The sequence below is a fragment of the Pleurodeles waltl genome, chromosome 11, assembly GCF_031143425.1.
Source record: "Pleurodeles waltl isolate 20211129_DDA chromosome 11, aPleWal1.hap1.20221129, whole genome shotgun sequence".
NCBI classification, from domain to species: Eukaryota; Metazoa; Chordata; class Amphibia; order Caudata; family Salamandridae; genus Pleurodeles; species Pleurodeles waltl.
In genome coordinates this window covers 818,036,742-818,057,360 of record NC_090450.1, presented here as the reverse complement: position 1 = coordinate 818,057,360, position 20,619 = coordinate 818,036,742, and the positions used below count along the sequence as shown (strand labels likewise).

General features: G+C 43.6%; 1 protein-coding gene across 1 annotated transcript in view; it reads left to right on the top strand.

The window, feature by feature from the left end:
• The window catches only part of TBC1D10A (TBC1 domain family member 10A), a 249,806-nt gene that overhangs the window by 220,484 nt on the left and 8,703 nt on the right, over positions 1-20,619 (top strand). The window contains exons 6-8 of the mRNA XM_069214621.1: positions 1,372-1,437; positions 2,316-2,505; positions 3,792-3,946. Of these exons, the coding sequence (XP_069070722.1) occupies positions 1,372-1,437; positions 2,316-2,505; positions 3,792-3,946 (411 nt within the window). The remainder of the gene's footprint in view (positions 1-1,371; positions 1,438-2,315; positions 2,506-3,791; positions 3,947-20,619) is intronic.

Below are 20,619 nucleotides of genomic sequence, written 5' to 3'. Positions count from 1 at the left end.
TGTGCAGTTTATGGTTTCTCTGTCTACAACACTGACAGGTTTGAACTGCTTCTTAGCTGAATACTCTGAAAAGTATGTCAAGAAAGAAGATGCTTTATGTTGTTGTGTTGGGTCCATGTCCCAGCAACGTCTACTCACAGCACTTATTCCTCAGGGCTTGGGTTTGGAAGGTATTATCATACATCGTACGTTGAGGAGGGACTGCCTGCACAGGCCCTTACAGATTCCGGGACTAGATTGCAGACACATGAGGATTACCAATTAATAGACCCACCAGAGACTTTTCCCACGTTAATTCTAACTGTGCAAAAAAACCTCAGAAGCCTGCAGGGCCCCACAAAGATTGGCGGTCATGAATGAAAACCTGACAATTAGGGTGTTGCCATGAAGTAGAGAGACTGCGGCATCAACTATAAAAAGAAAACAACAACAAAAAAAAACATTTTTTTTTTTAAAAGGCGATCAATCTCAAGCAGAAGAGACTGTTATTTCTACACTAAAAACTAGTTGGCGTCCAAATCATATCATCAAGGCTAAAACAAGGCAAAAATCTTTTAGTTTGGACAGTTTGGTTCCTAACAAGACGAAGACATATTTCAAGAAGGTGTTCCTCTCTTTAGTTGTACTCCTTTAAGTTAAACACAGCCCAGAGTTAATTGTATCCCAGTTGAAGGCTATCTGATAACTCCCGTTCAAAATTAACAAGGGGCTTTGGAGCTTCAGGATCATGCAGACATTAGGAAGTCATTATTACACCAGTGTGCAATCATGACAACTCAGCATCAACTGATGGGTTCAGGATTAAGAGGAAAAAGAAAATTATCAAGATTGGGAAATGTTCTCCTTCAGAAGACTAGGATGAAGTGGGGTCTGCCTGATGTGCTTTTGGGGAGGTAGGAGGAAGATTCTGGTCCTCTCATGTCATGCACAGCTATATTATTTATCTCCCAATCTTCTCCCGTATTCATTCCTTTTCACTCTACTCCCCCCACCCACCAGTCTTTCCATCTGGACTGACTTGCTGTCCTACCCTCTGTCTGATGTTGTTCCCCTTTCCGCCTGATCTATAATGTCAAATCATCTTGCAGTTCCCTTAAAATGTTTTCATTTGCTCTACCTTCCTTGCTTGAATTTGTTCCCTCTATTTAATCATCTTCTTATTCCCTCTTCACCCCTCTGTCCAATTTATTCTGCCTTTTTCCCTTACTCCACCCCAACGTTTCTCACTCACAACAGCTCCTCTATTGTTGTATGTCCAGCCTTTACTCTTTCACACTTCAGCGTGACAAGCCCTCTCTTTGTTTCTTTATTTACTTCTTTTTGCATCTTTGATGTGTAAATAATATATTTCCTCCTTTTCTCATGATATAGCATGCATTCTGGTGCCTGGTGCAGATATGTGAGAAATACCTTCCAGGGTACTACAGTGAGAAATTGGTAAGTAGTGGCACACATTGAATCCTACCGTAATAATCTTTGATATGTTGGCCTAAAGGAGGCCACAGGTCAGAGCTGTAATTATAACTCTCTCCCTCCTGGGGCAGACAACCTTTTACCCAATACAGCCTTTCTGCCAGACTTCATCAGTGCATTGTCCTTTGCAGCCAGCTTTGCATCATCTGCCTATCTAGTAGTTCATGGCCTGGTTTTTAGCAATGCATTCTTCAAACATGATCATCCAGAGGCTCAAAGTGGGCCGTCTTCAACTACTACCCAAACTAATGTTGGAGACATTTTCTCAACTGCCACTGTTACCGTTCATTTGTTTTAAAGTTGTTTCATAATTCTGTATTAGATTCTCTTACTGGACATGTAGATGCCAGTGTTCTTCCTTGTTAATGTGATAATGTATTGTTCTTGGTGCATACAAGATTGTTTTCAATATTACAAAATAAATGAATATGCTTAAAAGGGATAGTATTCATTTGACTACAACACTGAAAATATTCTCGTGAAATTTCCCTGAAATTCATATATGATCTTGTTAAAACATGGAACGGTTAGTAATGTAAAAAAGAAGAGAAAGTTTCACATTTGCAGAGGAATCATGATGGTGACTGGGACACAGTCGAGCAATAAAGTGTTTGAAACAGATTTTACTCTCCCATGTGTATGATGTAATGTTTTCAGTGCCCTCTGAAAACACAAATCATAATTTATGGCAGAGTGTTTTTTTTTCTCCAGCCACCTGTAAAAGTCGAGATTTTCTTCTTGTCCAGTTTACTCTGGTTTTAGAGTGATTTGCTGCTGTGTAATTTAGCTCTGTTTAATCTTTTGACCTTGGGTCTCTGTTCCTCTGTCATTCCCTTCTACAGGAAGCGATACAGCTGGATGGTAAGATCCTTTTTTCCTTATTGCGACGTGTCTCTCCTGTGGCTTACAAGCACTTGAACAAACAGAAGGTGGATCCCATCCTGTACATGACTGAGTGGTTCATGTGTGCATTCTCCCGCACTCTGCCTTGGAGTTCTGTGCTACGCGTCTGGGACATGTTCTTCTGTGAAGGTATGAGTCACAGACTCCCACAGTCTGAAGAAGGGTGGGCATGAAGGTTGTAATTTTCTGCATTCTCTGGTCCCTAATGTGTTGATGATGATGGTGGAATCGGGAAAAGATGGCAGCTACCCTCTGTGCAGCCCAGGCATGCATATCAAATATTGGTCACAATAGGGAGCATTATTCTGAATCCTGCTACACGTACCACATGTTTAATTTGCTGTTCTTCATTGTTTCAAATTTAAAAGTCAATGAATGTCCTCGAACGCCATCTGGTTTATCATACCATAATGAATTTCTGTATCTGCCTTTTGTCACTTCACTTAATGCAGCAACTATGTAATCTGCTACATCTTAGTGTCATTTGCTGCCACTGGACACTACATGCTACCATTCTGGGCTCCACATAAATCCTCCAGCCATCTCCTGACCTATACTGAACTATTAGTTGATGGAACCTCCAAGTTCATACCTGTTACCTCTTCCGCGGCTAGGTGTCCATTGTCATTTTTCTAGCTCGTTCCAGACTTACTTCCCCTCTGTTCACTTGCTCTGCAAGTGCCGTTCTGCCAAACGTTTGCCTCAGTGTTTTCTGCATTTCCATCTATCTGCTCCCACCCCACTTGTCAGATGTACTCATTTGTAATTTCCAGAGCTGCTATGTAATCATTCGCCTCTGCTGGGGAAGTTGTTGCTGTGGCTGAGCTTTATGCCCTTGAAATCTCTTTGTTTGTCCACTGTATTGATAGTAGTAACCATATGTTGTGAACATCTATTATTTAAACTGATGGTGGAGTGGCAATATTTCATACTTTCTTTTATTTTGTGAGCAGCACTATTAATATCTACTGGGTTTTAGTAGATGTTTTTCTTAAGATTTGCTTTGTGGGTTTGTGCAGTGATCTTGGGGTACCACACCATATCTTTTATTGAAGGTTATGTAGAGTGAATCGGGCTTCTCTAACATTCTGCGGCTTAGCTAGTTCTCAAATATAGTTATAGCTTGTATGGTTGAACAGGGTGACGTCTATGCCCACACACTAATTGATATGCAATTTATAAGGAGCATTGACCTCTACAAGGTCACTGTCCCTACATGTGTAGCAATGAACCTTCTTCAGTAGTCATCCAAATCGTCTGGCATAGTCTCCCTCGTTGCTCTTAGTAGGTCTTTACCATTACGATGAGTTGTGTGATGCAGTTGCCCCTATCTGTTATCAAGCATGTTGAACGCATCAATGTATCACACCTACTCCAAAAGATTGGCTGTAATTTTCACTTCCCTTATTTTTCAGGTGTGAAGGTCATTTTCCGGGTTGGATTGGTGCTGTTGAAGAGCATGCTAGGCTCGCCTGAGAAACTGAAGTCTTGCCAAGGACAGTATGAGACAATGGAGAAACTGAAGAGTATTGATAGCAAGTACATGGAGGAAGTCGTCCTAATGCCTGAGGTAGGGCAGTCCGTGCCAGAGCATACTTTTCTATTATAAGCGAAGGCTCACAATAAATCAATTTTCTGTTGAGCTGCAGAATGTAGTGGTTGGAAGTTGAATGTATGTGCTCTTAAGTGAGTTTTTCATAATGGGGTGCACCATCAACCCACCCTTATCACTGCAGCACATCATTCCATCATTTATGTTCCTTGTTTTTGTATCTTCATGTTTTAATCCTGAGCGGTGTCTTTTATAGATATGTATTTTTCAAAACATGTTTAAGGTAAAAGTTTAGTTGATTTACTTTCAAGCAGAAGACTCCAAAATAACTCTCCATCAAAGGAATTTATTTTTTTTAATTGCCTAAAATAAAAGTAAATCTAATACCCTTCTAATCTGATAGCCTAATCAAGTATTACAGTACAGTGGATTGGGCCTGGACACTGAATGAGATGTACTCTGTGGAACATTACTTCACTAAGCAAACTTCAAAACTGAATGTAACAGTACATATCTGATATTAACAGAAAGTCCTCTTTGTGTTATTTCACAGACAGCACCTGAAACACTCATAAACTCCCTCATGATCGTGTGGTAAGACCACTTTAGGGACACAAGTTCTTACATTGCTTTGGAAAGCCGTTCCAGCCACCCGCATTTTCTGAAATTTGACAGTGAAGTTCCATAGTGTATCCCCGCTAATGTCAGAAAGTGGCTAGTGGTGCTTCCTACAAGGTTTATGGGGTAGAATTGATGTTGGAGCTGATGATTATAGTCACAGGGACACATATCATTTTTCCTGGTCCTCTGAAGTGTGTTCCTGATAACATCACTGTATCCCTGTGATTGCAGTCCATGGCATTTGGCAGTTTGGTAATACAAGTGTACATTGCATGTGTGGGACCCAGGTAATGTTTGCATGATGTATGAGGACAGTGTAGAGTATAGAGTGTGGGCCTCGACAGAATGGTGGTTATTTAGGTCACCTTCAGCTACCTATGGATATGACAGTCTTGCATGTCTTTTGACCTCAGGGTCACTGCACTGAAACTGTTTGCATCTGGTGAACTGGAAAAAGTGCCAAACCAGTTGTAGCCAGCACACTGCTAGTGCTTTCGTTCCTCCTTCTTATGCTGAACGTTGCCTAGCAATAAGTGTACCTTGACTGAGGATGTTTGTGCGCGTCTATGGTTAGCAGTAGGATCCATCTGGAACCAGCTCGGCTCTACCTTTCAGAAATGAGCTGGAAAGTGATTTGAGTGACACTTCATCCGTATTTCAGTTTGAAGGTGTATTTGAATTTATGGTTAGATCTTCTGCTTTGGGTGACCCAGGCTTTCTGACATTGCCTGCAATACTGTACAAATCCTGGCTGCCTCGAGCCAGTAACTACTACTTTGGGCTAGTGGACAAAGTTTCCTCACAGTCCAGACAAATATACGCCTAACAGGATAGGGCACTGCCGCTACTTCAGTTGTCCTTTAAGAGTTGTGAATAAATCCTAGACTGTGAAGAGCTGTTCTTCTCTGACCTTGAAAAAAGGTAACTCTACTACTTGATGCAAGATGAAAAGCATGCCCCCTTGTCAGAAAAATCACTATATCACCCAGGCGACTGCGTGGATGAGGCCATAACGACCCTGCAGCGTAGTTGGGGAAGTGTGTCTCTGAAGAAACTGAGAGATCAGAGGTTGAGGATCTTTTGAGAAGCATTTTCACACTATCTGGTTTAGGGGGTAGAATGGCTGTTGAAGCAGATGATTATAGTCACAGGGGCACATATAATTTTCCCTGGTCCTCAGGAGTGTGTTTCTGATGATATCACGATATCTCTGTGATAGCAGTCCATGGGGATTGGTGTACATTGCTTGTGTGGGACCTAGGGAATGTTTGCATAGTGCATTGGGGACAATATAGGGCATAGGGTGTGTGAGCCTCAACAAAATGGTGGTTATTTAGGTCACCTTCAACTACCTATAGATATGACAGTCTCATGTCTTTTGACAGCAGGATCACTGCCCTGAAAATGTTTGCATTTGGTGAACTGGAAAAGTGCCAAACCAGTTGTTGCCAGCACGTTCCTCATTTTTATGCTGTGCTGGGTGTTGCCTAGCAATAAGTGTACCTTGGCTGAGGATGTTTGTGTGCCATCTATGTTTAGCAGTAGTGTCTATCTGGAATGAGCTTGCCTCTGCCTTTCAGAAATGAGCTAGAAAGTGATGTGAGCAACACTTTATCCGGATTTTAGCTTGTGTTGAGCCTGCACCACTTCTGAACTGCATGGTTCCATCCTTGGCAGATTATCATATGTACTACAACTACCTCTCATGCAGCCACAGCCAGAGCATGCTTGCGCGCCACAGCTGCTACTTCTTCCACCTAGCCCTCTTCCATTGTAGGTTGAAGCTGGTACCACAAGATGACAGTGCAGAGCAAGGGGAGTTTCTAGATCATATCCAATCTTTTGAAGGGCAGAATAGGATGACAGATACTGTGGGTGATACGGAACAGATGTTAATGACTTCCCCTCCTGATCTTATTTTTAGATTTCACAATGTGATTGAGAGACTTTGAAGAGGTCTGTCTTGTCACTGGCAGCGCAACCTTTGGGGTTGTATTTTATAATATTTTAGGGATTTTCACTAGGAAGACATCTGTGATCATTCCAGTACAATACACAGGGATGGAGAGTATGAAATTAATGTAGACCCCGGCTTCTGTTTAAGCAAAGTGCTGTCTTGTGAATACTTATAGGGCCTCTTAGAAGTAACCTGCTGGCTTTAGAGCATATTCCGTACTCATGCAAGTGGCCCATAGGTGCTCTCAGAACCAGTTCTCCCCATGCACTGCCCCACTGCTGTGTGATTGCTGTTGTTTGTACTCCTTTGGGAGCGTTGTGTCATCCCGCACAGCCATTTATGTCCAAGCACTTAATTTGCTACTATGTTTGGGTTTGTAACACCAGATGTGAAAGGACGTAGACCCTTTTTTGGTTCTGATCCCCTGTGACAAGAAACAGGTGGACAGTGCCATCCTTTTAAGGTGGGGGGGAAGCATCTACCACCATCATACGTGCCTCTATGGATATTTCCTGTGCAGATTTCCACAGCTGGCTGGGGCCACTGTACTTCAATGTGAATCCTAGCTCCATTGTTTCTCCCAGACGTCCACAAACATATAATTCATATGAACTACGGTGGGAACTGGCTGTGGAGGAGGGGGTCAAGATTTGGGTAGTCACCATGTAGACAGTGTTCCCCTTCATATACAGACTGACCTAGAGACAGCAAGGTATTATTTTAGCCCTGCATCAACAAATGTTTCTTGGAGCACAGGGGTATGGTCTGCAGCCCTTTCATGCCTTTTATCTGCAGCACCCTCATCAACAGCAATTTGAACAGGCGGCAGTGTTTCCAACCACCTTTACCTGTCTGCTCCCCAGCAGCCTGAAAGCTTCATAATGCCCTTGCACTCCTAAATCAACTTGTTTTACAATTGAGAAAACAGTAATTCCAAGATTTCAAGAACAGTGTCTTTTGTCTGCCATCTGCTTTCTATTTACATGAATGTCCTCCATCACCTTGACAAGTCGGTTCTGGACCAAGTCTTGTAGGGTCATACTATCAGCTGTATCCAGAAATTGCCATCTTCTACAGCGTCAGGCAGAGACGTTATTGATGTTCTAAAAGAGGCCCAATAACCTTCCTCCAAATTCAAGAACAACAAACCCTTCTACTCATGGTTCTTTGTTACAAAGACAAATTCAGGAGATGGGTGGCCTCTCTTGAATCTGCATTTCCTAATAAGTGCCTCAGCAACAGTCATCCAGAATGGGTACCTTTCTGGAGATCCCCAGCTTCTCCAGAAGTAGGAGCATATGACCACTCTGGACCTGCAGGATGCATACTTCCATATCCCAGTTCGTCAGACTGAAACACGCACATCACATTTATATAAATTGCACAGCCCAAATGGAACCTGTAAGAAATTGGATATTATTTTTGGTGGATAATCACAAACCCTTGTCAGGGTGACTCCTAAAAGGTACTAAATTAACATGTCCTCAACCCATGCTAGCATGGCACAGAACAGACAAGCTTTACTTAGGACAATGTGTAAAGTATTTATGCAGTACCAGCACAATAATGAAGTCAAACTGCAAAGCAATACAAATCCCAAACATAGAGACCAATTTAGTAAACAAAATTACTCCAAAATTACTAAAAACCGGAAAAGATAGCCGGAGATATTATTATGTTCGGTGGCATGTGTAGCTGCAGATACACATGCTGTGCATTATCCTGCCATCTAGTGTTGGGCTCGGAGTGTTACAAGTTGTTTTTCTTCAAAGAAGTCTTTTCGAGTCACGAGACCAAGGGACTCCTCCCTTTTGGCTCCATTGCGCATGGGTGTCGACTCCATCTTAGATTGTTTTCTTTCAGCCATCGGGTTCGGACGTGTTCCTCTTCACTCCGTATTTCGAATCGGGAAAGTTAACTAAATTATTGAAAATTTGACGGTATTGTTCTCGTTCGGTACTGGGTTAGTGTTATTGTATCGGCACCGACAGCAGGAGCGCTCCGGCGGCACTTCGAGGCTTCTGTTCTTCACCGGGGCCTGGTCAGCCGACCACATCTATCGTCGAAGACTAATGGATCGGACCCTCTTCCGCTTCTGTCTGAAGTGTCATTCGAAGTATCCCTATACAGACCAGCACCTGGTCTGTAATCTGTGTTTATCACCGGAACACAGGGAGGATACTTGCGAGGCTTGTCGAGCGTTTCGATCTAAAAAGACCCTACGAGATCGACGAGCAAGAAGACTGCAAATGGCGTCGACGCCGAGAGACCAACTCGACGTCGGAGAGGAGGAAAGCATTTCCATCCAGGGATCGGACTCAGACGAATCCGAAAGTGACCGAACCTCGACAGTGCAGCGAACAGTGAGTAAACCTGCCCGTCCAAAACTCACACAAAGATCTTTAAGGCCAAGGGGACGCCACCGCCAACAGGCCATGGCTTAACCCATCGAAAAGGTGACCAAACATCGGCACCGAAAAAGGCCAGGGATTTGCCGCAGACTTCCGACTCCGGGCGAGATTCCGGCACCGAACGCTCTCGACACAGAGAGTTCGACTCACCCAAAGTGAGAAGCATATCATCGGAACCGAAAAAGACAATATCTGAAACCTCAGTACCGAAAAAAGCGGCTTCGGAGCCGAAAAGAAGCTCTTACACAGAAGAGCAAGGACTTTCCAGCCAAATGAAGGAAAGACATAGGTTTGAGCAGGAATTAAGTATGGACGAACCAGACCATACACAAAGGAGGTTGCATATCCAGAAAGAGACTGGAAAAATACAAACTCTCCCTCCAATCAAGTCTAAAAGAAAACTGGCATTTCAGGAGACAGAAATGTAGCCTAAGGCGAAGGTGGCTAGAGAAAAATCCCCACCACCAAGGTTTTCACCACAACCGTCCCCACCACACTCACCACAACTGTCTCCAGTGGGAACACCTCCAATGCAGTCACCCATACATACAGGGATGACACAGGATGATGCTGATGCCTTGGACTTATATGATGCACCAGTATCGGATAACAGTCTGGATTGTTATCCAACAAAGCTGTCACCTCCAGAGGACAGTACTGCATATACGCAGAAACTATCCAGGGCAGCTACGTTCCACAACGTAGCAATGCATTCAGAGCCAATAGAGGATGATTTCCTGTTTAACACCTTGGCATCCACCCACGCTTCCTATCAGAGTCTGCCAATGCTCCCGGGTATGCTCAAACACGCAAAACAAGTATTCCAGGAGCCAGTTAAAGGAAGGGCTATCACGCCTAGGGTGGAGAAGAAGTACAAGCCTCCCCCAACGGACGTGAAACATGTTGACCATGTAGGATTAGTTAAACTACCTTCCCTAATTATAGAGTGTAACGGTACATTATTTCCAGTAACACTCCTATATTCTCGTTTTTAATCTTAGCCTGGACCTAATTTCTATCACATTAAAATAATGGCTCAGGTTCAGAGCTAATTTTAAGAGTTTTGTCTCTTCTTCACACTCTCCGTTTCTTAGTCAGTCTCTTTCCCAGACCCTTGTTGTTAGCAATTTAACAATGGTTGAGTGCCACCCAGAATGCTGGGTGGCCCGCCAGGCATTGCAGCACCAGTCTGGCGAGGAGTAAGCCCGATGATGATACCTGTCACCCAAGTGGGTGCTTGAGGGCCCTCCTAAAACACTTAGTATAGACTCGCCACCGCAGAACTCAATTGGTTCTCTTGTTTCTCTCTCTCTTGTGGAACAGTGCACTTATATTGATATTATACAAACAACACTTACACCTGTTACAAATAGAAGTGCAGGCACTATTACAAAAACAAGCAATAGAGCTAGTACCCAACCATCAGAAAGGAACAGTCGTCTACTCACTATATTTCCTAATTCCAAAAAAGGACAAAACGTTAAGACCTATCTTAGATCTCAGAACACTGAATCTCTTCATCAATTCGGACCACTTCCACATGGTAACACTTCAAGACGTGGTTCCATTACTGAAAAAGGAGGACTACATGTCAACATTGGATCTCAAGGATGCGTATTTCCACATACCCATCCATCCTTCTCACAGAAAATACTTAAGGTTTGTAATGCACGGCGTACACTATCAATTCAAAGTGCTACCATTCGGGATAATAACAGCCCCAAGGGTATTCACAAAACGCCTAGCAGTAGTAGCCGCTCACATAAGGAGACAGCACATGCATGTATTCCCATATTTAGACGATTGGCTAATAAAAACCAACACTCAACAACAGTGCCTTCTTCACACGCAATACATCATAGAAACTCTACACAAACTAGGATTTTCTATAAATTAACAGAAATAACATCTGCAACCATCCCAAATACAACAATACTTGGGAGCAACACTCAACACACAAAAGGAAATTGCCACTCCAAGCCCACAAAGAGTCCAAGTGTTCCAAAACATAACATCAAGCATACAGTCAAACCAACACTACCCAGTAAGGTTTGTAATGAAACTTCTAGGCATGATGTCTTCATGCATAGCCATTGTCCCAAATGCAAGATTACACATGCGGCCCTTACAACAGTGCCTAGCAAAACAATGGACACAAGCACAGGGTCAACTTCAAGATCTAGTGTTGATAGACCGCCAAACACACTTCTCGCTTCAATGGTGGAACCCTATAAATTTAAACAAAGGGCGGCCATTCCAAAACCCAGTGCCTCAAGCTGTTATCACAACAGATGCTTCCATGATGGGATGGGGAGCACACCCCAACAAGCACAGCATACAGGGTCAATGGGACAATGAACAAAAACAACTTCACATAAATCATTTGTGTAGGAGGTTGGCTCTGTATGTACTATTTCAAAGTAAGTAATAGTGTGCACAGAGTCCAAGGGTTCCCCTTAGAGGTAAGATAGTGGCAAAAAGAGATAATTCTAATGATCTATTTTGTGGTAGTGTGGTCGAGCAGTAGGCTTATCAGAGGTTAGTGTTAAGAATTTGTTGTACACATACAGGCAATAAATGAAGAACACACACTCAAAGACAATTCCAGGGCAATAGGTTTTTATATAGAAAAATATATTTTCTTAGTTTATTTTAAGACCCTACGTCACTTAGGTATCATGGGAGCTTTGAATCAGCAAAATAGCATGCACAGTTTTGGCAAAAATGGCAATAAGCTATATTAAAACTTGACACTTAGTGCAATTTTCAACAGTTCCTGGGGAGGCTTACAATTTGGAACTGCTAGCAGTGTTTCTAGCATTAAAAGCATTTCAACCACTGGTAGTCCACAAACACATTCTTGTCAAAACTGACAACATGACAACAATGTATTATCTCAACAAACAAGGAGGGACACACTCGTCACAACTGTGTCTCTTAGCACAAAAGATTTGGCATTGGGCAATTCACAATCATATTCGCCTGATAGCGCAATACATACCAGGTATTCAGAACCAGTTAGCCGACAATCTCAGTCGAGATCACCAGCAAACTCACAAATGGGAAATTCATCCCCAGATCCTACAGGATCACTTCCTCCGCTGGGGATCACCAAACATAGACCTATTCGCAACAAAAGAAAACGCAAAATGCCAAAACTTCGCGTCCAGGTACCCAAACCCACAGTCCAGGGCAATGCACTATGGATCAGTTGGTCAGGGATATTTGCTTACGCTTTTCCCCCTCTCCCACTCATTCCTTATCTGGTCAACAAACTAAGTCAAAACAAACTAATACTCATAGCACCAACCTGGGCTCGCCAACCATGGTACACAACATTGTTGGACTTGTCAGTAGTACCTCACATCAAATTACCAAACATACCAGATCTGTTAACACAACACAAACAACAGATCAGACACCCGAATCCAGCATCGCTCAATCTAGCAATCTAGCTCCTGAAGTCTTAGAATTCGGACATTTAAGCCTTACACAAGATTGTATGGAGGTCATTAAACAAGCTAGAAAACCTACAACAAGACATTGTTAGGCAAACAAATGGAAAAGATTTGTTTGCTACTGCCACACTAATTAGATTCAACCACTACACGCCTCCACAAAGGACATTGTAAGCTACTTATTACACTTAGAAAAGTCTAATCTAGCATTCTCTTCCATTAAAATACATCTCACTGCAATATCTGCCTATCTGCAGATTACACATACAAGATCGCTTTTTAGAATACCAGTCATTAAAGCATTTATGGAGGGACTAAAAAGAATCATACCCCCAAGGACACCACCAGTACCTTTGTGGAACCTTAATATTGTATTAACACAACTCATGGGCCCACCATTCAAACCCATGCATTCTTGTGAAATGCAATACCTGACTTGGAAAGTTGCATTTCTAATAGCTATCACATCACTTAGAACAGTAAGTGAGATGCAAGCATTTACTATTCAAGAACCCTTTATACAAATACATAAACATAAAGTGGTTCTCAGTACAAATCCCAAATTTTTACCAAAGGTCATATCACCATTCCACCTAAACCAGACTGTGGAACTCCCAGTCTTCTTTCCGCAACCAGACCCGGTAGCCGAAAGAGCCTTACATACATTAGACATTAAGGGCCAGATGTATGATCACGGGCTATTGCGATTCGGTAATAGCGATTTTAAAGAAATCGCTATTACCGACTCGCAAAGGGCCATGTATCACATTTGCGAATCGGTAATAGCGATTTCTTAAAAATCACAAATGATATTACCGAATCGCAAATTGCGATACCGGCCCCATTCGCAGCTATGGGCCTGTTGCCAATAGCTGCGAATTGTTTGCATTTCCAAAATTGCGATTTCTGAACCAGAAATCGCAATTTTGGAAATGCAAAAGGCCAGGGTGCTGGGGGCCTAAGGCCCCCTCTCCTGCACCCCAATTTATTTATTTTTTTAACATGTAAGGTACACACATGCCAAAAGGGCATGTGTGCTTTACATGTTAAATTTTAAAATGCAGTTTTACTGCATTTTTAAATTTTGCACCAGGTTACCACCTGGTTGCAGATCATGGTATTTTGCATGTGCAAAATACCATTCTGCGTAAAATCGCAATTGACTTTTTTTGCAGCATTGCCTTGCGACCTGGATTTTGCGAATCGCAAATTGCGATTCGCAAAATCCAGGTCGCAACGCAAAAAATCGCAATTTTTGCGATTTCTACTTTGTGGTCTGCGAATGCCTTTCATGCATTGCAGACCACTATTTTGCACTCGCAAACGGCCGATTTTACCGTTTGCGAGTGAAAAATATTTTCATACATCTAGCCCTAAAAGAGCACTAATGTATTACATTGACAGAACAAAACAATTTCGTAAAACAAAAAAATTGTTTGTAGCCTTCCAAAAACCTCATGCAGGTAATCCTATATCCAAACAAGGCATCGCCAGATGGATAGTTAAATGTATTCAAACTTGCTATATTAAAGCAAAAAGAGATTTACCTATTACACCAAGAGCACATTCCACTAGAAAGAAAGGCGCCACAATGGCTTTTCTAGGGAATATACCTATGACAGAAATTTGGAAGACAGCCACCTGGTCTACGCCTCATACATTCACTAAGCATTACTGTGTAGATGTGTTAGAAACGCAACAAGCCACAGTAGGAAAGGCTGTATTAAGAACATTATTTCAGACAACTTCAACTCCTACAGGCTAAACCACCACTTTTGGGGAGATTACTGCTTGTTAGTCTATGCACAGCATGTGTATCCGCAGCTACAAATGCCAACGAACGGAAAATGTCACTTTCCCAGTGTACATCTGTTCGTGGCATGAGACGCTGCAGATTCACATGCGCCCTCCCAGCTCCCCTGTAGCCATTATTAGTTGAATGAAAATTGTAAATTTGTAAATAATTATTCTTTTGATACACATTAAGTACATAGATAGCTACTCCATTGCATGGGCACATCTAGTATACTCACAACTCCAACCTCACCCTCTGCGGGGAAAACAATCTAAGATGGAGTCGACGCGCAATGGAGCTGAAAGGGAGGAGTCCCTCGGTCTCGTGACTCGAAAAGACTTCTTCGAAGAAAAACAACTTGTAACACTCCGAGCCCAACACTAGATGGCAGAATAATGCACAGCATGTGAATCTGCAGCGTCTCATGCCACGAACAGATGTACACTGGGTAAGTGACATTTTCCTTTTTTAAAGGTTTAAGTTGGAGCAGTGCTAGTAAGCATATAGGGGTAATGATAGTCAGCAGTCGCAATAGAGCGCAACCTTGGTGCAAAACTGTGACAGAGTGTGAGTTGGATATACCAAGCAGGTTCTTCCTGGTCAAATATTTTACCTTCTGACTTTAGTCCTTTAATTCCCAAGCCATCACAGGAGAACACCTCTGTAGCCAGCCAGGACCTCAGGGGAAACATTTAGGGACTCAGTGGGTAACAGGCAGAGGCCAACAGCATGGTCTACATTTATGCCTGGCACGAGTTAATGAGTGGAATGACTCCTAGGCATGCCATAACCAATGGGGTAAAAGCTTATTAAAGCCATTGCACTCCTAAATCAACTAGTTTTACTAAACCTGAGCTCTGAGAGGGGGTGTGACACTGAAATCCTGTCTTGCCATCCTGTTATGTGTCTTTTAAGTGTGTCCGAAAGTGCGGTCTGTGTGAACCCAGCAGACCTGTCAAGTAGGATTTCACTTTGTAATGTAAAAAATAAATGCCCACAGCCCCTACCCAGCATATTCTGGGAGGTTCTGAGAAGCCATCTCTGCCCATTCAGGTCAGCATATTGTTTGCTCCTGAGAAGCATTTTACACCTTCTTCACACATATTCAAATGCTAATCCCTGGCTGGGAGAAGTTTGAGAGCAAATACAAATTAGTCTCAAGGAACTTAATGCAGAGAAATGGTAAGTTTCCAAAAGCTGCTTCACTCTTGAATTGGATTTTTAAGTACTATGAAAATGATTTACTTTTCTAGCTCACCCCATTTCCCAGATATAATATTAGGATTTTAATTTGAACTCTGTTTTCTTACATGGGACAGCTAGGCTTGACACAACTAAAAATAGCTCTTTGAGGGCCAGTTACTGTAAAGACATGTTGATATTAAATGTCCTACTTGTAAATACTGCGCAACTTGTCTTGTGGACTACAAGACCTAAATGGTGGTGACTTTTTAATATTAAAAAGGGAGGTTTTGATTTGTCAAAAAGTCAAATTTCTATTTTTACACTGCAAGAGTCAGGTTGTACAGTTAGGCCCGAAGTTGTGTTTGAACTGCCACTGTTGAAGATCACAAAATTGGTGCTGCAGCCCACCAGTGGCATTTAACTTTCATGATCTGGGTACATTAATTACCATATACTAGGGAGTGATATGCAGGTTTAATATAGCAATTAGGAATACATCAATTCTACCATGTTTAAAGGAGAGCATAGGCTAGTTAGCAGGGTTGAAGGGCAGTTTTTAAACCAGCAAAAATATAGAGTCCAGCAAATGGTGAAAAATCTTGGGTTACCATGCAGGAAAGGCGTTTTTCCTACACTGCTCTGGCATTATGTATACAATTCACAAGCACAACCCTGTATGTCCACGGAGGCGAGGTTAAGTACATGTAATCCAAATAAATGTTCAGTGGGACTCAGTCAGGAGCTTACCTACTGTGATGCTCTAAGGTAATCCGAGAAAGGCATACATACAAGTTGAACATTCCATCACATACAGTAAATCACTAGAAAAACGAGCAACAAAAAAGTATTTTGTCTTTTTCACAGAGTTAGCCATTCCTCTGATGGGTCATATAAATCCCTTGTCAAAGCTTTGAACAGACAGTACATTGTGTTCTTGATATTTATCATGCTTGGGTTTTCAGTGAACTACCCAACATCCTCCCAGGTACTCTCCAAAAGACCAAGGGCCATGTGTACAAGGATCTAATAGATACAAAGTAAATGTTAGTGCAAATTATGCAGTGCTAGTGATGAAGTGAATTCATATATTTATATAGAACATTGTACACACACTGCGTGTCCCAAGGTTGATAGTTTCTTTAAACTCCTGCTCAAAGAAGATTGTGGCTCATCTGTTGTCATATGCTTCACATTCAATAAATCTTAAAAACAACCAAGGGATGTGGGTGTCGACCATATTTCAACCCTAATCAGTAGATGGGTCTCATGAGAACATAGCAATCTGAATAATGCATCTAAAAACAGAAGATAAAAGGGAACTGATTCTGAATGAATCATGTTAATGAAGTGGGCAGGGCAGAGTGGGGTCCTGTGCCACGGGGCTCTGTGCCTGCTGAGGTGCTTGCAAAGTCATGGCATCTCCCTGGTTGTGAACCACCTGATGGCATCATTGAACGCCAGGGCCCACAAACTCACCTAGCAGTACCAATGACTGCTACACCCTGAAGTGGTACATGACATCCCTCAATAACTGGGAATAACCCGGTTCCACACATCAGGGCAACGATGTGTTTCAATGTTTGAGCACCCATAAGCTTCTTCCTACACAATCAGAATGTGCATTGTTTTCAACTAATGAGTTGCCAGTTATTCTTTATTATAACTGGGAATAACCCTGGCTGGATGTTTTCACCACAGTGAAGACAGTCTGTCCAAATTTTTGAGTATTCAATTTCCAGCAAAGGTCCTTCCTAGAGATGCATTTCGACTGGGGTGGAACACAAGACTCCTGCATACCTTTTCACACCTGCCTCTCCCGCCCTGCGTTCTGAAGTTCAGGACTGACCGAAAACAAGTCATCCTAGTGAACCTGGATTGGGCCAGAAGAGTGTGGTCTCTGGAAACTCTGGGCATGTGTCTGCCCTCCGATCTTTTCAATGAGGATCCACTGTTGCAGCAGTAGGACAGGGTTCGCCACCTGAACCTGCACAGTCCACACAGGTTAAGTGGAAGCATTTGATGGCGTTTGACTTGTCAGCCGAAAGTGAGGATGTCATCCTGGCTGCCATACACCCTTCATCAAAGATATTTATGTGATAGGCTGGGACTAATCTGTGGCTTAGTGTGGTGTCTGCATGACAGACCGTTTGCAAGCCAAGATATCAAGTATTTTGTTTTGTTCTCTTTGGCCCAGCAAAGCCTTGTGGTAGACGCTATTAAAGGTTATTTGTAGGCCTTTCAGCTTTTCTCTGTTTACCAGATCAATTGTCTTTGTTCAAATCACCTGTTGTGATGTAGTTTGTTCAAGGCTTAACACTCATGTTCCCTCTAAAGCCATATGTGATGCCACAGTGGGACCTTAATTTTCCCATTATGTTTATCATGTGTACTCAATTCGAGCTGATGCACAACTACTTACTGTGTCTTTTGACACTAAAGACTGGCTTCCTCGTCACAATCAATTCAGATTATTACATGAATCAGCTTAATGCTGGCTTGGTGCAACTGCCTTATACCACCATTTTTGTTAACAAACTGGTGCTGAAAATCAGAGCGTTCTTCTTGCTAAGAGTTGTGACTCATACTCACATTGGGCAATCCATCACCCTCCTAACGTTCTTTGCACCACCGCACCTCTCGAAAGAGGAGACCCTTAATTGGTAGACACCAAAACAGCTTTACGCTTTTACGTTGATCACACCAAAGACCTTTGGGTGGATGATCTGGGGTTCTGTGGTGCAAAAAAAAAAAAAAGTAAGACGTGCAGCAAAGGACTTTGTCCTTTGAATTAAGATCAGCAATTCGCTGACCAAAAGCAGCCTCTGGCTGGACTGAGAATGGCATACAGCTGTTCTTGACATCTGTCAGTATCTGCTTGGGTGCCTAGTGCACATGTTCACAAAGTACTACTGCCTTGTGGGTCAGGTCTAACAGGAATGGCATTATGCTAGTTTGATCCTGCAGTACTTTATTTGTCTGAGGCCACTCCACAGACTCACCTTGGGGGGAGTGGTTGGTGGGGTACTGATTTGATATCTATTCTAAAGGTGAGGAATCTGAAGTTAGAACTATACATCAGAAGAATAAGTTACTTTTCTTTGGTAATGCACATTCTGGTAGATACTGTGCCCAAACGCAGATTACTCTCTGTCCCCACCTCCCCATGCTGTGGAGTGGCCTCTTTTTACAATCTAAAAACATCCCACGTCAGAAATCAGCACACTCGTACCTCCAGTTTTTTTTAGGTCATGCATCTGACGGAGCCGAAAGAGTTGAGCACGAAACAGACCAGCACTCGTGACGCTTATTTGCTGCTCTGCTCTGTCACTTGCAGGCAGAACAAAGTCAACACAAGAGTCGCCCAGTGCCCCCTACTGATGTGTGGCAGCACTGCTAGGGAAAGTTTCTAGATCCAGTCCAGCACCTGAGAAATATTTTAAAGGTAAAGAATCTGTGGTTAGATAGCTTATACACCAGAAACAGTGTTATAGATTCCAGAAGGTAAGTATCTTGTTCCTCTCCACGCACCCTACAAAGTGGAAGTCATTTAAGAGGACTCCAGCTCTATTTTCAAAGTCTTTGGGCTCTCAGTCATCTAAGCTTTCATGAAACACAGCAACCCTAGATGCAGGAGATGTGCGTCCTGGATTGGCAGGGAGCATGATTTCCTCAGGGGACGGTCTTTATTCACAGGAAAAACATGGTTCCGGTGGAACTCTGATTCTGAGAGATCACAAAACAAAAAAAAACAAAATCAGTTTAGACTACAGAACCTTCTGGTGGCCTCAGTTTGGCCTTTTAAAGTCTGGATCTCTGACTTCACATTTGTTTGACTATTTGTTCCCTCATAAGAGTGACCCTTTTGTCCCAGTTAGGAAGTAGGGCTTAAATGGAAAACTCCTGCACTTCTACCTCTCATTATTCAAGCTTAGCACCATATTCTAAAGGAAGAAGACTAGCCACTCTCTCCTTTCTCTGAAAGCTCTATCAGTTGCCAAGAAGTCATCCACTAAGAAGCACATGTCAAGGATTCTGTAATTGGTCCTTGCCAAAGAATATCAGCTTGCTTATTGATTACTGTACTTGCATTTTCTAATGAACATTTCAATGTATTCACAACGATAGGTCTTGAACAAGACATCCAAAGCTGTCTGAAGACAAGATACAGTGAGGGTTACGGGAGGAAATGGTGTAAAGAAGGTTGCGCTAAGCCAGAATGCACCCCCAACAAGATACAGGAACACGACCTTTGTAAGGATCCCAATCTCAGGAGAGTCAGTATTTCTCATAAAGATGGTCTGCATCTAGGCCACCGTTTCGGCCTGAAAACACCATCTGGGGGGTGGTGGGGGCGGACCAAGAAGGCCCAGAGGATGGACTCACCTTGAGAGATCTCCGTCCCTGTCCCGAAAAGAATCCTGGTAGGAGATTCGGCTCTCTCCCAGCTGGCCCCCTGTGTGAAGATTGAGGTGCGGCGGTGCCCCCGCTGGGGCCATAGCTGCCGGGTGGCTGTACAGAGGTCCCCTGAGCCACATAACAGGTGGCCGCCCAGACTGCGGGACCAGATCGGGGGCACCAAACGAGGCCCAGGAGTTGCCAGGAGGGCCCCACAGGTGGCGGGGGTTCCTGTCGCCCCCCATGCCTCTCTCTCAATCTGCCCTGGCGTCAAGTGCCCCCCAAGGGGAAATGGAGGTGTGGTGGTGCCCCCGATGGATTTGCAGCAGCCCAGGCAGCCACACAGAGGCCCCCCGAGCCACCTTACAGTTCTGTGGGTGCCAAACAAGGCCCGGGAGTCACTGGTCGGGCCTCCCAGGGGTGGGGTCTCCGATCGGCCCTCAGCCTCTCTCTTCGTCTGCCTCAGCACCCCTCCCCCACCTGGAAAGAGTGAGTGGGGATCGACAGGGGCAACAGTGCCCGACAGTGCCACGTGGAATACAGCGATCTGGTGAGTGCCGTGGGCGTTGCTTAGAGTTTCACTGGCGAAATCACGCCGGAAAAGCCAGAGGGGTTGGGGCGCGGTAGAGGGGCCCTTGGTGGCCTCCCTCCCTACCGGAGAAAGCATGTGAAGGGGGCAAGAAGTCTGCGGTGAGGCGCAGGGGTTGGTGGCGATACCGTGCACTGAGGGGGGGGTGTGCTGGTCCCCTCCCCCCTCCACCCCCACAGCCCTCTGGTCGAGGGACTGCAACAGCGAGGTGCAGACTGGCACCAACAGATCGGGGCATTATAACAGACTTGGCCCTCATGACCCGTGATTGTCCATGGAT